This window comes from Condylura cristata, unplaced genomic scaffold, assembly GCF_000260355.1.
Source record: "Condylura cristata isolate star-nosed mole 26May11 unplaced genomic scaffold, ConCri1.0 scaffold00004, whole genome shotgun sequence".
NCBI classification, from domain to species: Eukaryota; Metazoa; Chordata; class Mammalia; order Eulipotyphla; family Talpidae; genus Condylura; species Condylura cristata.
In genome coordinates this window covers 38,964,217-38,981,874 of record NW_004567105.1, presented here as the reverse complement: position 1 = coordinate 38,981,874, position 17,658 = coordinate 38,964,217, and the positions used below count along the sequence as shown (strand labels likewise).

The following is a 17,658-nucleotide window of genomic DNA, read 5'->3' as shown; positions in this document are numbered from 1 at the left end:
GGGATCAAACTTGTACTGCAGTGGCTTCAGAGAGCTTTAACCCACTGTGCCACCAGAGAGAGCCCCCAAATTAGATACTTTTAATATCCAATTTATTTATTTCTACCTGCTCCCCATTTCTTCATAATTCTTAACCTCATGGATTTGAAGATGAAAGCAGACGTCAGAAACTGACCTTGCTCTTTCAATTGATTTTTGGGTTGCAAGTACAAAAAGAAAGCAATGACTTAAAAATAATCTCACGCAAATAGAAGGGAACCTAGTTATAAGCATCTGAAAAACTTTTGTAAATACTCATAGACCAATTCTTTTTCATTTTAACACAAACACAAAACAAGAAATGTGGTCAAATGGAAAAAGGCTACGTTTTTCTTTATCAAGTCTTTATTTTCTCTTTTTTTCTGTTTTCCAAAAGTCTTATAAATTCCGTGCAATTCTAATATTCTAATAAACATTGACTACACAGCCATATTATGTATAAATAAGAATATCTACAAAACAGCAGCAGCAGAACAATCTTTTAGATGGAAAAGTGGTTTTTGTTTTTTGAAATCTATGTGATTGACAGAAATAGATTCACAAAGGTCTACTTAGAAAAATATGATCTTTTTCATGAAGGTCTTTGCCCCATCATAATTACTTCTAAGTGAGATTACGCTGCTTGGATTAAACCAGGAGTTTTCTTCCTTTGAGCTCTGGTGATACTCCTAAAAGACATACACTATGTGCACCACCACATACCCCTGGATGTTCCTTCTGAGGTGTTGACTGTACAACCACCAACTTATTCGTTCTTACTAGCACATTGTTTCTAACTGCCAGGGCTGAGGCCTGGCACTGAACGCTGGGGGTTGAGAAGGGCAGGACCGCTTTCCCGTTTAGATTCTAGGCTTAACTATTCCCTTCAGTTCATGTGGAAAAACTTACCAAGCAGCGGCACTGCTGGCAATTCTGGACCCAGGTGTCTCCACTGTTGTACAAGGTCTCCCCGTTTTGATGGAGGCACTGACTGCTAAGCCTTGGATCACATTCAGGGCAGCAAAAGAGATCAACTGTAGGATTCTCACAGTCACAGACCATCCGGCGGCACATGACAAATCCGTTCTGTAGGAAAAGAACCAAAAAAGCAGTTACCAAGATTCTCCATTTCTCAATATACTAACATCACATGTGTGTGTCTTAGGTGTTGATTGGAAAGTTGAAGTAATTCATACTGTTTACCCCATATATACCTATTTTCTTTAAATTCTGTTTGGTAGCTACCGCACAGAAATTATCCAATTAGGGAACTTGCAATTTTCTTTTTACTACTACTTTTCAAATGATTTTACAGAAAGAAATTTTCTAGAAACAACAGATATAATAGCACAAGCACTCTGCAGCCCTTACATGTGTATGTATATATAAATGCACATATACCTCATTATGAATATAGAAATTTGAATACTAACTTAATTTTCTTTTGTGTAAGAACATGTATATTTGATAGCAAGTCAGGTTTTACATATTGTTAAGTTTTTAGAATATTTCACCTATAAGATTTTTGTACAAACAAATTGCTTTCAAAACAATCCTTGGTATATAGTATTATCTATTTGGTTACAATTTAATCTCTCTTCTCAACTGAATACCCAAAAATAGAATACCTCTCTAGAACTGAAAAATAGCCCAAATAGATCTTCTTCATTTGCAAGCAGGGTATATCCATTTTGGCTAAATTTATGCAGTCATTCAAATGTGACATTGTGACTGGATATACAAGCATAATTTTTTTTTAATCAGCTTGTGAATAAACACATGGGATTTCTATACAGTGGACTTTTATTTAACAACAAAAAGGAATAGGTTACTGCGATTACATATGTTAAAAAACAATTCTGAGGGAAGACAGCTAGACACACAGAGCATGCACTAAATATTATTCCATTTATATAATGTTCTAGAAAAATAAAAATCAAATCCATAATGATGGAAGAAATGCTTGCCAAGGGGTTGGGGGGGAGGGTCTAGGATTGAGAAAGGACAAAGGCAATATTTTGGGTAGGTGAAAATGTTCTATTAACTGTGATGGCGGTTAAATGTATGCATATATTGATATACATGAAAAATCATCAAAGCTGTACAGTTGAAATAAGTGCAAATTACACCTCCATGAAACTTTCAGATTTATACCAACCTGACATGAACATACAGAGCACCTGTCATTTTCCAACACCCATATCTGACCATTATGCTTAATTTTTCCATCATGGACGCAGTCCCCGGTGCAATTCTTTCCGTGAGGACATCGGCAATCATATCCACCATCCAAGTTAAAGCAAATGGTATCATTGGCACAGCTGTGTCTCCCAGTTCCACACTCATCAACATCTATAGCCAAAAAGAAGCAGCAGGCAATGCGTTTAGAGGATGTTTGTTCATTCCTCACAACTGCAAGCAGGCAAGGTGCCTCCTGATATCAAACATGCAACTGTCATCTCTTTTCATCTTATTGGCATGCATTTCCTATTAAATGCTGACCAAAGCTATGCTAATGATCTCAGGATTTCACAGGGAAATATTATGAAGTTTGATTTCAAACACCAGGTAACCTTGGCTAGATTTGCAACTTCCACATCTCTGTAAATACCATCAGACTCTACATACTGATCGTTTCACAAAATAGAGACTATCACACAAAAACTGGTTTGAAATGGAAATTCTAAAATTGTGTATGATTTTTTTTTATTGGGGAAATCGCCCTCAATGTTAAAATGATGTTCATAGAAAATCCTTTCTTAATAGGAAATGAAATGTCATGAGGCCCCTGAGGCATTTTATTTCATTTCAATCCATCTTCTCACGGCCATGTCACTGATATGTAAACTCTTCCCAGTGTTCCCTGCGTGTTCCTCCCTTCCATTTCAAGCATTTGTCCTGACACCCTCCCTTCCATACACGGAAGGACAAATGACAATTAGCAAATCCCATGGCTCTAACAATGAACCCCCCACTTCTTAACGTTTCCATTCCACATTATCAATTGCATCTCCTGGATTTGACTGCAAGTGCCCAACTTCACTCCGCCTCACCGATTCCATGGAGACCAGACCCTAAAGCATTTTCATACAGATGAAAAGCAAACATATTTTGACCCACAGATCAAGTACATAAGAAGAGATGTGATTCATTTTTATTTATCCCCATAATTTAAAGGTCACAACCCCAAATATATTTCAGGGATATTGTAGGAGTGGCAGTAAGCAGTTAGTTCCTATTTCATCTGCTTCTTCTGAGTAAGGGTCAAGAAAGAAAGAATTAAATCACAACAGAAAAAGTGGGGCTTGGTGCAGATGAAATGTGTAGCTTTTAACCCGGGGAGTTATACAATTATTTTCTTGAAAAGTTAAAAGCTAAAGTTTCATAAATCTAGTCCTAGTTTCATTCCAACATTAATTGTTGACACGGGCTACTCACAATTATATTTAACCATACTTAAAGTTTTAAATAGTTAAATTCTGTCATATATGTATTCCTAAAAATAAGCCACATATTTCCCCCACTAACCTGATTTTTATTAGCTCCTTTTAAACAAAACCAACAAATTGAGACAATGAAAGAAAAAAAATTTTTTTTAAGTAACTACAGTGAATTCTATTATAGTTTGATTTGTCAAACTATATTTGCTTATATTTGCTTATATTAAAGACTATGGTCAAAGGGAGGCCTGTTAGCCAACAGGAGGAATTATTTTTAAAAAATAAAGTACACTGGTTAACACACAATGCTTTCATATTAGAGAATAATTCCTCTTGGCAATGGAAAACATTATTTTACAACATAGCCTTATATTTGGTTTATTCAAAAAATAAGGTATATTGATGAACTGACCTTTTCATCACATTAATATTCTTATAATTAGGAATTATTACAAGCAGGAAAACATTAACCATGTTAGTTTCTTTGTCCATAAACTCTACAGATAACTCTTTCCCTTAAAAATATCTACTATAAGGACATTTTTCTGTTAATAGCAATGACTGAATTTTCATTATTACTTTGCCTAACATTTAAAATAAATGTTGTACTATTAAGTAATACACATTTCTTTCTTTAAAGGCAGAGAGTCCTTGGATTTGCTGCAGGAGACAAAGTGAACACATACACACACAGACAGCTCTAAAGTTTTTATTAAAAAAATTAAAAAAAAAGTAAAAAGATGCTGCCAACAAACCCAGAGAAGTGTTTATGCAGAGATATAATAATGCACTGTTTTCTATCAAGTGCAATGTGAATTAATTGAAACTCATCTTACCTTTTCGGCTTGTTAGCTGCCTAATGGCTTTCTCACAGCATAGACTACCCTTAACTGCATTGTAGTGCAGGATTTTGAATTCATGTTACATAGACATTTATTGTAAACTTCCTAAATTAAATATAATTAAACAGTGTATTTTCTGCTTTGAAATTGTATCACGGTATATAAATATTTCAATTAAAAATATTGATACCTCCTTTAGTGAATAATGGTCTCAAATCTATTAGTCAAGACTCAGTTCTCATCAAACTGGACCTAATAAAATTATTTGAGAAAGTCCATTCCCTTTCCCTGATGAATTTTCTTCACTGTTCCCTATCACATTAGTAGCTTTTCTAGATCTTTTCCCCACCTCCACATACTCTGTGGGTGTGGCAATTAACCTATGTAAGAAAGTTAACAAAGAAAGAGATAGACTGATCAGAGGTAAGAGAGTATTTCAAGGCCCAAGGTTTAAGGACATCAACCTATAACACAGGAACAGAAGTGTGGGTATGACTTTAGTGGCAGGGAGAAAATAGTAGACAGGCATATAGCTGAAACAGGACTCAGGACTCAGGTAAAGGTCATGTTAGTACATTTACCTTTATCATGAATACAATAAAATAGCTACCTTAGAAAACACACCAAAAAATCATAATCAGCTATCCATTTTTAAAGATACCTTCAGCTTTATTTCAGGAAAGAGATTTGAATATATTAGTGCCTATACCAGAGAACAACTACAGGATGTTTCAGCCGTCCAGGCAAGAGATGTTTGTTTGTACAATCAAAATAAATAGTGTTTGGTATTTCCAAATTCTAATTACTTTTATGTATTTATTCATTTCATCCTCACAATATCCCTGGTAGGTACAATTATTAGCTCTAGTGTATATATGAGGACACTGAGTCTTAGAAACCTTGCATGAGGTTTCCAAGATCCATAACAAGTGAGGTGCACAGCTCAGACGGGGATCCAAGGGGTCCAACTCAATGCCGGTGCTCCAAAGTGCTGTGCTCTATCATTAGTTGCATGGGGATACATAGGAAGAAGCCACTGAAACTAGGAAGCTAGAATCTTCCAAGATAGAAACAATGAACATAAAAGAACTTGGTGACTTGTTGGTTTTAAAGATTAGAGGGAAGGGTGAAGGAAGAAGTTTACATTTGTAGATAGGAAAATTTGGCTGATGCTATTATATATACATAAAGAGCTAGATTTGACTGGGCAGTAGAAGTGGGTGGCAGGGATAAGGAAAGACAAGAGTTAGTTTAAGACATGTTAAATTATGCCTTCCCCTGGGGCTTTCAAGTCTGTCCACTAGTAGCTGGTACTGTCCACTAGTAGCTGGATATATGGGAGTGGAGCCCAAAGAAGAGGACTGAACTGAAATATGGATGTGCTTAAGGTTAGATTTCTGTTATTGCCTCTTCTCAAAAACAGTCCTTCAGCCTCAAGTAAAAACATTTCACTAAGGCACATAAGGCCACTTCCTTTGCTTTGTCTTCCTTTCCCTCCATAACTTGCCAATAATCACAACATAATCCTTCCTAAAACTAAATGATAGATAATCTTAAAGCCTTTCTTGATTCTAAACAGGAAATCATTTCTTTTTCTGTCCATTCATAGCACTAAATTTATATTTTCTCAAGTATTATCTTTTCAACCTTGTGGTTTTCTCATCTATTAAGAAACAGCACATTCAGCTCTCCCTGGTGGCGCAGCGGGTTAAAGCGCTGCACTAAGCTCAAGCCACTTCCACATGAGTTCTATCCCTGCCTGCCTCGGAGGTGACCATATGGCATGGCAGACCTCTCCTGACCCGCCCGCTGCTCCCCTCAGCAGTGTACTTCATAGATCTGCCTGTTCTGCTCCCCACTCTGTCCCTGGTGAATTCTCTCACCCTCCGCATCTCTGGCCTGTACCCCAGTTCTGTATGAATAAAATAAATTAATTAAAAAAAAAGAAAGAAACAGCACATTCTATCCCATGTGACACATGTACATTTCACCTCTTACCTATGATGCCATCGATGATGATACCTCCTTTATATTTGTATATAGCAGAGGTTTCAAAGAACCTTTCAACAACTACTCTATTATGAATTGGTGCATTAAATTGAATTCACTTCCTTTTTTGTCATCTTTCTTGATTTAGGTTAAAAATACTGAGCATTTGGGCTGGACATAATACTGAAAAGATGCTCTTCTGTAAACATTACTTTGTATTACTTCTAGGTTCAAAAACCCTCACTAAACTCAAAGGTAATCCAGAAATTAAAGGCATAAAGAGAAATATGGGTATGAAAATAAATCAGAGGGAGACAACCTTGAGGGCACAGTGGAACAGATAATGGGAACAGGGAAGTGGCACTCTGGTGTACCACCTGCAGGCTGCTGTCTATACCTCTGAGATAAATGGATGAACACAGCAGCATACAATTTGTATGGATGCTGCTTGTAAACATCATGTTGCAGATTATATAACTTTAGCCCAAAAAGTGGTGAAATGGTGTACAGTTATTTATTCATGCTTTCAAGTATGAATCTTAGTCTTCAGAGGAATTGTAAACCCACTGCTGTGGAATTATCCTCTTTGAAAGCTCTTTTTCCCCCCAAGAACAGAAAAATTGTACCTTCTCAGATGTAATGATACTCTTAAAACAACATTCCTCTAAATACTAATATTACAATTCCACAAATCACTGAAATTACAGTAAATGGACAGTTGTTTAGAAGCATTTTAGTCTCTTATTTATAACTGAGGTGGGTTCTATTAAATAGAATCCTTCAATGAAAGAGAACATTGTTTTCTGAAAGAGTAGTAGATTTCCTAGATAATCATTATAAATGATTTTTGGAGGATAAGAGTAAAATCATCCTTCCAGAATTCTATTTTGTAAAACACAAGCCTTTTCACTGTTTCTGGGTTGGTGGAATTTCTTTGAAATCTCTTCTGTGTGGGCATCTCATAGAATCCCTTACTTCCCCACTGTCATTTTTACCATCTGTCAATTTGTTTTTATTTGCATATTTTATTATAGTTCAGGGAATTTATTATAAGAAGGAGGTACAAAAAATGCACAATGAGAGTCACATTACATTTTTAATTAATTTACTTTTATTTAATGAGGTAACAGTGGATTGTAACACTCTATGTGATACAAAGGCTCTCATATGCCTTTACCACAGTCCATCGTGTTCTCTCCACACATTGTTTTCTGCCTTCCTCCTCCCCATCTTGTATCCTCAGTTCCACATTCAGGTTTCTATTTTATTGTATTGACTTATCATTTGTTTTCAGTGGAGCCTTTAGGGTTTTCTATGTATTTTATTATGTTAGCCACAAACAGTGAGTTTCATGTCTTTTCCAATTTCGCTTGCTTTCTAGCTATGACTTCTAATGCTCTACTGAATTGTAATGGAGAATGCAGATATCTTTGTGTACCAGATCTTAGAATAAAAGCGTTCTGCTCTACACCACTGAGTATAATGCTAGGAGTCAGTTTTTCATATATGACCTTTATTATGTCAAGATATGTTTCGTCTATCCCCAGGTTTGTTTGTTTTTTTTTGAGGATTTTTATAAATGGATGCTGAATCTTATCAAATGTTTTCTTTGGATCTATTGATATTACCATATGATTTTATACTTCCTTTTTTCACTGATTTTTCTGATGTTGAAACATCCTTGTGCCCTGCGAATAAGTTTCACATAGTCAAGTTGTGGGACTCTTTTGATTCATTGTTGAAGTCAGGTTTGCTAAGATATTTTTGGTGGATTTTTGCATCTAAGTTCACTGGGGACATTGGTTTGTAACTTTCTTTTCTTTTTTTTTCTTTTGTGATGTCTTTGTCTGTTTTTGTAGAGAGAGTGATGTTGGCCTCATAAAATGTGTTTGGAAGCATTTACTCTTCTCAAATTTTTTGAGAACTCACTAGTGAAGTCATTTAGGTCTAGGCTTTTGTTTTGACGGAGATTTTTGACTACTATTTCAACTACTCTGTTTGTGACTGGTCTGTTCAGGTTTTCCATTTCTTACTGTTTGATTCTTAGAGGGTTGTAATTTCTAAGAACTTGTCCAATTAATTTGAAGTTATTCAATTTGCTGCTAGATAGAGGTTTGGAGCAGTCCTCTGTAATTTGGAAATGACTTGTAAGTTTCCCCTTTTCATTTCTGATTTTATTTATTAGAATTTTCCCCATTTTTTCCCCCATAGCTAGTCTAGCTAGGGGTCTGTTTATTTTGTTGTTTTTTTTCAAAGAACCAGATTTTGGCTTCATTCATCCTCTGGACTATCTTTTTATATCTGTGTCATTTACTTCTGCTCTCGCTTTTTTTTTTTTTTTCCTTTACTTATTTCCTTCTGTTGGCCTTTGGCTTTGATTGTTCTTCTTTTTCTAGTAACTTAACATGAGCAGTAGGTTGTTCATTTGTGCTCTTTCTCATTTCTTGATGTGGGCCAGTATTGCTACTGATTTTCCTGTTAATGCTGTTTTAGCTCTATCCCTGAGATTCCGATAACATGCGCCTACATTTTTGTTTGTTTTCTGGTATTTAACATTTTTTTCTTTGATTTTTTCATTTATCCCATGGTCACTCAATAGTTTGTTGTCCAATCACCATATATATATATATATATACATACATATATATATATATATATACACACACACATATATATAGTATGGGTTTTACTACTTTGTTTTTGTGGTTAATTTCTAATTAAAATGTATGGTTGGAGAAAATATTTGGTATGAGTTACTTAATTTTCATGAATTCATGAACACTTGTTTGGTGACCTGACACATGGTCTATCCTAGAAGATGTTCTGTGTGCACTTGAGAAGAATGTATATTCAACACAGGTTATGCTTTGAGCAAAGTGTAAAAATATAGGGAGAAGATTCATTTTCAATTTTATATGTTTCTGTATTATTTGAATTATTTATTGTCAGCTTATATTCATCATTTATATAACTTAATAGACAATTGTAACAACAACAAAAAAGAAGTACTGAAATTTTTTCCTCATAATATAATATAGAATATGGACAAAGTAACTTATCAGCAAAGAGTAAAAAACACTATCAGCAATCTGTTTTTCCTGGCATCCTCTATAGGGCTACAGATACTTTGGAACATTCAAAATTACAAGATAAAGCCCTCAGATGACAGCTAAGTAGTTATTTGTTAATGTCAGGTTTTAACCCCTCCTAAGGAAAAGCATTTCTAATGCTATGTAAAATCCCAATGAATCTGCTTAAAATCCAGAGCATGCTGGGAGTATAGAATCCATCACTCAAGTCTGTTTTACTTTTCTCCATAAAAAGATTTTTTGAGGGCCAAGGATTAAAAGCATCTTATCATGCAGGTGTCAGGTACCGTTAAGGTAGATTCTCTGAAGTTTTCATTGATTGGTCATCTTAGTTGAATTATTCCTTCAGGCTGTTATTTTATGAAGGTGAAAATGATGAGTTCTTGAAGTTGATTTTGTTTTCTATTCCTGAACCAAACTTGTGATGGCAAATTCATTTAGTGTGGGTGATTTTTCTAGCAGTTAATCATTGAATTTCTCTTATTCTGCCTTTCTAAATATAATGGCCCCTAATAGAGTATAGAGAAGCAAAGTTGGTTACCAATTCACTGAAAGAAATTCAAAACCATATAATGTGGTTGAGTTTTCTACTCCTAGTAGGTTAAATCTTTTCTGAAGTAGGAGCCATATTATCTGTATCCAACATACAGCATTTGCTAAGCTGTTTACCGCCAGGCAAGGGTATAAGAGGAAGAGGCCAAAGTAGCATCATTTGTGTATATTATCCTTGGCCATATCCTCAGCATGTTCCCTTTCTCTGTTTCTTCCTTTACTCTGCATTTTCCATCTCTTTTAGGTCAGATATTGACCTGCTGATAAATTTATATGGGACTATGGATTTATTAATTCCCAAAATGCCCATTGACCATTGTATCCACAGATCATTTAGTCTCACAAATTTAGTTATGTAAGGAATAAATCAATTATCAAATCTAGCAAGCCAAAGTTAGATTTTAGTACATTCCCAATCACTGTTAAACACATAGCAAAAAATCATAAAACACTAAATCAATCTCTATCATTTAAAGCTTACTATATACTCCTCAAGTTCAAGAGGCTCTTAAGCCTTCTTGTACTAACCTTCGCATGATTCTCCACTTGGTGAAAACATCCCATTGTCATGGTAGCCATCTCGGCATTCACAGTGGTACCATCCAGGCAGGTTAATGCAGTTAGCACGGCTGTCACACTGAACAAAACCATCAGAGCACTCATCAATGTCTGTTTTTGGAAAAGAAAACAAAAATGGGATGTTACACAATTTCTTCTTTGTCCTCAAAGAAACTAAAATATTCTGTTAGATGGCTACTGAAATCTCTAGTGCCAATAAACCTTTAAAAAACTGAGAAAAAATAAATTTAAGGAAGTTCACTTGGTGATGGAAAGTTATACAGAAAAATACAGTGTTTTTAGTAACAAAAGAAATATCTAGAAGACTTCTTTGTTACATAAGTCATTCAATTGTAGTAAATGGGAAGAAGCTATGTATGTATTATTGTTCACCCAGTATAATGAAGCTCTTCTTCTGGACACAAGTTAGGGCTGCCGTGCTATTTCCTTAAGCCAATTAGGGAACCCTTTAAGATGCGTGTACTCTACTCTAACCCTTTAAGAGTACTACGTGTACAGTACTCTTTTCTCAGTCACAAAGACAAATTTCAGAAGCTCTGATGACCAATCTAAGTTCCTCAGAGAGGATGATGGACATACAGTATGAGCAAGAAATCAATTTGTGTTGCGTTAAGCCAGTAAACCAGTGAAAATTTAAGGCTTTTTATTACTATCTGCATAACCTACACCAACCTGATTAACACATCATTTATCGTCAACATTTGGCAATAGTGGTCATGTATCAACATGATTCATATTTTTAAGTATACCATTTATGTCATTTTTAATGGTTTCATATATATTACCTCATTCAATCCTCAAAAAATATTGCCATGTAGAAAATATAATGAACACAGGAAAAAAAAATGAGGCAAAAAGAAATTATGGGAGTTAAACAAGGTCACTCAAAAGTTTACAGTCATTTGACATTTTTTTAAAGATTTTATTTATTTATGCATATAGAACTGGGGTACAGGCCAGAGGTTCAAGGGTGGTGAGAGGATTCACCAGAGACGAGTGGGGAAAAGAACAGGCCAATTGATGAAGTACACTGCTGAGGGAAGCAGTGGGCAGGTCAGGAGAGGTCTGCCTTGCCATGTGGGTCACCTCTAGGGCAGGGATTGAACTCATGCTGCAGTGGCTTTAGCATTTTAGTGCTATGCTTTAACCTGCTGCACCACCAGGGAGGGCCTACAGTCATTTAACTATTAAGTGTGTGCTCTTTTATATGCAAACAGACTGAAGTTGGCGAAATTGTCTATACAAAGACCGAAAAATCTGGAATCTTACCTGTTTCCTTCAAAGGTTTACTACCATTCTCAAATATCTGTGCCCTTTCTTCCCCTTGCTCCGTCTGTTGAATGGGAAAATTCATCCCTATCCAAGTCTCTTCTTTTTATCATGAAGGGAAAAGCAATCCCAGAGTTGCCTTAGAAATGACCTCCTGGGCCCTCCCTGGTGGCATAGCAGGTTAAAGCACAGCATGAGTTTGATCCCCCTCCGCCCCCCCAGCCCCCCCACTCCAGGAGATCCACATGGCAAGGCAGACCTCTCCTGACCCGCCCACTTCTCCCTTCAGCAGTGTACTTTATCAGTCGGCCTGTTCTGCTCCCCATTCTGTCTCTGGTGAATCCTCTTACTGCCCATACATCTCTGGCCTGTACTCCAGTTCTGTATACATAACTAAATAAAATCTTTAAAAAATAATTTAGAAAAAGAAAGTGACCCCCCTTCTCTCACACAGCAAAAAATCCACAACAACTAAAACATCAGCTGTACCTTTATTACTTATGTTTTACTGATATTCCTCAAAGTCTGGGTTTCTGCTTATTTTGGGGTTGACTTAGGTCTTCCAAGATGAGATGATTGCATTATAGCACTGTCACTGCCAAAATTACACATGGGAACCTCACTTCCATCTTGTCAGCCCTGTGCCATGACAAAAATTTCCACCTGCCAAAGTAGAAGAACTCTTTCTAATATGCTTCCTACATCTGCAGCTATATTTCTTGCTACTATGGCCAGACACAACATCAGCCCTTATGATGAAGGCATAGCTATTTCTTGGAGTCCTTTCTCCCTGAATGTCCACTACTGTTTAGAAAACTCTATTTCCTATTTCAATCTCATCTAACTCCAAATTCTTAGTGCAAGGCTACCTTGTGGCCTAGGGGTTAAGATTTAGTGCTGCCATGGCCATGGCCTGAGTTCAATCCCTGGCCATGGAGCTGACCCATATGATGCAGTAGACCTCTCCTGTCACGCCCTCTGCTCCCTTCAGCAGTGGATTTCAGTAGATCTCTTGTTCTGCTCCCTACTCTATGTCTAATGACTCCTCTCATCCTCTGCACCTCTGGCTCACACCGCAGTCCTTCTATGCAAAAAAGAAAACTTAGAAATATATATTCCTTAACTTTCTTTTTAAATATAATCTTTTCCTACATTCAATTTTGAAAGAGAAAATGTTAAGAATAGATCATTTTTAAAAGAGAAGTCATCAATGTTTATGTGCTCCTTCAGGGAAACAAGAAGCAAATCATTGTCTCAGGTTATTGAATAGGCCAAAAGTTAAATTACCTTTGCAAAATTTTCACATTATTTCTGAACTAGAAATGATTTCAGCTCCCTGGTTCACCTTCTGAAGAATCAGTTCCTATGGTCAGTAATTCCTACTGTCAAATAATTGTTAGTGGCTGAATCAGCTAACCATTGACTTCCTGACACACAACAGCTATGGATCACATTCATATATCAAGTTCTCATAGGTTTTATGAAATGGCCTATTTGTATTTCAGGGTCTCCCTAACTAATGAACCACCGATTATAAATGGGATCAAAATGCTGTGCTCATTTCAGCTTTAATGGTCTTTTCTTCTAACCCAAATGATGCAGAAAATTGATTATGTCATTTCTTGAGTATATGGACAAAAGAACACAGGTTGGGATTTAGACTTCAGAAGTTAAGTCTCTGGGAGAAGGCTATTAGGGGGATGTTTACAATATTTCATTTTTTAAAAATCTGGTCATTTGCTTTGGCAATCTGGAAATAACCATTAATTGAACAGAGTCTTGTCTACTGAATGACTTTGTGGTCTACATTTAGCCTTCAACTGACTCCTTTCTTCTAGTCTAACACAGAGGTCAGGATACTTCAGGTCAGATGAGTAGACACATATATTCAATTTTTATTCATCTATTTTCTCTTGTTACTTTGTTTTCAATCAGCCTCAACCCCACTTCTTTATAAATCTGGATTTATAATCATATGGGACAGTGTTTCCCAATATATTATATATCTGCCACTATGATATGATACTTTGGTGATAATAGACAAATACTTTATTTTAGTGGCTACATATTTAAACTAATAGTAGTGAAGTTTACTTAAAGTTCCAGTAAGTTAAGAAGGATTAAAGACATAACATTAAGTAAAAATATTGGTATAAGTAGTATATAAGTATAACAAAAAATAAGTAGTAGTATACAAATGACTAAAGTTTTAAGCACTAAGTTTAAAATACCAACATTCTACATGGAACTAATATTCATATCAGAAGGATTCCTTCAGTAATGAAATGTTTTACTTTAAGTATGGCTCAATTTGTAAAATATATCAGTGTACAAATATATGGCTCAAGATTATATACTTGGTTTCATTTAAAAGGAAAAAACTTCATTGTATGCTTTTGAATTTCTATTTATTTTGACTTGCTTATTAACCCTTTCTACCTTGGTGAGTCAGTAGAACATGAAAGTAATAAGCTCTTGAAGAAAATGTAAGTGCTGCCAAAATACTTCTCACCAGAAAATATGTTTTTTTTTTCTTTGGCTCAGAACCTTGACTTGAAGATGAAAAACCCAAACAGTCCCATTTGCTGTATGTATGACCTTAGTTACTCAATAAATGATTAGTAAATGAAAAACTGCAATCTGACCCACATTTTATGAATTATGCTTAATTTGGATAGCCCAATAAGCTATAACATATAAATGCATATAACTAAAGATAACACATAATCTGTGTATTTTCAGATGTGCACATAACAGGCTTTACTATTTTGTAAGAATAGCAAACAGTAAAAAGAAACCAAAATTTTATTTCTTGAATACTTTCTCTAGGTATAGTGAAACCAAACTCTACATTTTCTAATTGAGTTAAACACACAGAGAACAAAAGACCTAGGGGAGAAAATGATTATTTTATTCAATATAAGAACAAGCAAGTTTGTACAAATTACTTTCCAAGCTGAATAAAGTATTCAAAAATGATTAGCACAGAAAAAAAATTAGTACAGGATGATAGCTCATATGATTTAGTCTTGATGATAAAGACCTTAATTTTATACTCTGTAGGTACATTATACAAAAAATGAAAATTAAATTTTATGAAAAATTATGAGTTTATTACATATTCTGTCTTAGAAAGGAACTAGTTTCTAGTTCCTTAGAAACAATTAGAACTACTCCAGTAGATAGATCTGCTTTTCAGAACAGTCAGCTGGTGATGATATTAAGATTTTGTCTCCAAAGCATGGAGAAGCTGAAACCCACAAGATGGTTCCCCATCCAAACCAGTCCTGTATAGTAGCCAGACTCCAGGGACTAAGTTCAACTAAGATAACAAAAGTGAAAAAGCATTGTTGAGGACAGATTTTACAAGAATCACATGTTCTGAAGTAATCAAGCAGAAAAACAAAAGTAGAAAATGGATGAATAAAAAAACTTAATGTATGTGAGTGTTTTGTTTTCTTTTTCTCCCTCTACTAATTATGTGAGCAATCAGCATTTAAAGAGTCACTTCAGAAAATGACAAGTTATTCTTTGTAAAATGGAGTTAGTTATAAAATGAGACACTTGAATGATAAATGTTGGGTTTATAGGATTAAAAGCTCAGTTTCTTCCTTGACTTACAGACTGAGATGGGAGGTTTTGAGCAGATAAAGGGAACTGAAAAGTCACTTAGGGAGATCTTGAGTAGATAAGGGAACCACATGATTGTTACTGAAACAGGCCATACCGCCCACTTGTGGCCATTAAAGGTTGAAATGCAGGGACTCATCTAGTGTGTAGGATCTTTAATGGAAAGGAACTTTAATACAATTAGTGTGCATTAAAGAGGAGAGAAGACAAAGAATAAATTAATTTGCACACAAAGCAACTAAAGTCACCTATCTGCTTGGGTGTACATGTCCAGCCAGACAGGGTTGGCCCAAAGCAGGGCCACTGGGGCCTGAAAACCTGCCACAGACTAAGGCACCTCCTGTAGGGGACCCATAGAGATGGGCCAGCAAGTCTGGAAGGAAAAGAGCAAAATCAAGTTCCGAATCAAGGTAAAGGCTGCTGTTGTTAACCTCCCCATGGTCGCCCGCCCCATCTGTCTCTGCCAGTTTACTAGAGAGCAGCCAGTCCAGCCCAGTGCCCTAAATCCTAGAAAGAATATAAAAACGGCTTCAAGCTGCCCTTGCTGCACATATACTCTTGTCTCACCCCTTGTATTTCCAGATTTCAATAAATCTGATTTTTCTATTTTTCATATTGTCTATGAAGAATTCTTTCACTCCCACCCCTGTTGTCCCCTCGCGACCACTTGATGACTGAGAATAATAAAAGCGTGCAAATGTCTAGAACCCTCTACACCTAAAATGAAGGATCAGAACCATGACTTTAACTTGTGCACTTTTAAGAGGCAGCAGATTACCTGATGCTATATACACAAGGAAAGGACATCCTTTTATTAAGATGAACACACTATTTCTAAGGGCCAAGATATATCAGGTGGTCCCAGTGCAAGGGGAGGTTCCAGTTTCCTGTCCCCCACCCTAGGGAGGGTGGAGCTGAGCAGGGAGGAAAAGCTAGGGAGGAGCCTGGACAAGGAGTGGGAGTCAGAGGAGACTTGGAGGAGACATTTGGAGCAGAGACATGTGAAGAAGCTGCACACTTGCTTCTCATCTTTGAACTTGTACCAGGAATTTGGGGGATGTGGAAGGAAACACTTGAGACTGACAATGGAGGCCTTTATCTTGACTTGGGTTTTGATTTTGCTCTTTTCCTTTTTAGTTTGTCTTGCCCATTCACCCCTCTCCTATGGGTCTCCACCAGAAGGAGCCTTAGACCTGTGGCAAGTTTTGGGCCTCAGTGGCTCTGCTTTGGGTCAACCCTGTTTGGCTGGACATTTACCCCTGAGGGGATGGGTAACTGGGTATTTCATTATTTTAAACTATTTTAATCTACTCTTTCTTTTCTATTTTTTTATTGCACACTAATTGTACTGAAGTTCCTTTCCATTAAGGGTCTTATGCATTAGAGTAGGTTTTGTCTTGATGCGGCAAAAAGACAATCTTTTTAGAGCAGGCAGGTTTGGGGGTTCCTAGAGTGCCCCTCACTCTGCCCTGTAACAAAATCAAATATTGAGAGTTCTCGTTCATACAGTTTGTCATTAATAAAAATTTGACATTCTTCTTAAAAAAATAGTACTTAGACTGTAACACTATTCTGTTCACTAGTGGTTAATTTTTTTTTAAAGATTTATTTATTTATGCATACAGAATTGGGTACTGGCCAGAGGTGCCGGGGTGGCGAGAGGCTTCACCAGAGATAGAGTGGGGAGCAGAACAGGCAGATCGACGAAGTACTCTGCTGAGGAGAGCAGCGGGCAGGTCAGGAGAGGTCTGCCACACCATGTGGTCTCCTCGGGGCAGGTGGGAATCGAACTCATGAGGAAGCGGCTTTAGCTTCTCAGTGCTGTGCTTTAACCTGCTGCGCCACCAGGGAGGGCCACTAGTAGTTAAATTTTATTGGTAAACAGTAGGCAATTAAGCCTCAAAACAATTAATCAACTCTTGATTACCCACATGTGGATTGCTTGTTTTTTCAATTATCTGGAGCATATTTTTTATAAAGCACAAGGTCATTTCCCCTCTTTTGATGAGTTTCTGCTGAGTCCACTTCCAGCATTTACATGTGAGTGCTCAAGGATTGCAAACTCATTTGAGCAGTATATTATTTTTAATAATGATAGCTAGGTCAGGATACAATAGATTGTACAGAATTTAATAAGACTGATTTCCTCCCATGAATTTTTTGGAGGTAGAATAGGGCAACATATGTAAATAAACTTTCAACATCATAAAATACTATTTACAAGTTAGGTTACAAAAGTTTCAGTGATGA

General features: G+C 36.3%; 1 protein-coding gene across 3 annotated transcripts in view; it reads right to left on the bottom strand.

Annotated features, from left to right (window-relative positions):
- The window catches only part of NELL2 (NEL-like 2 (chicken)), a 334,876-nt gene that overhangs the window by 10,934 nt on the left and 306,284 nt on the right, over positions 1-17,658 (bottom strand). For all 3 annotated transcript variants that reach the window (XM_012720507.1, XM_004675947.2, XM_012720508.1), the window contains exons 17-19: positions 10,459-10,599; positions 2,177-2,370; positions 928-1,104 (exon numbers count right to left, since the gene is read on the bottom strand). In XM_012720507.1, coding sequence (XP_012575961.1) covers positions 928-1,104; positions 2,177-2,370; positions 10,459-10,599 — 512 coding nt within the window. The remainder of the gene's footprint in view (positions 1-927; positions 1,105-2,176; positions 2,371-10,458; positions 10,600-17,658) is intronic.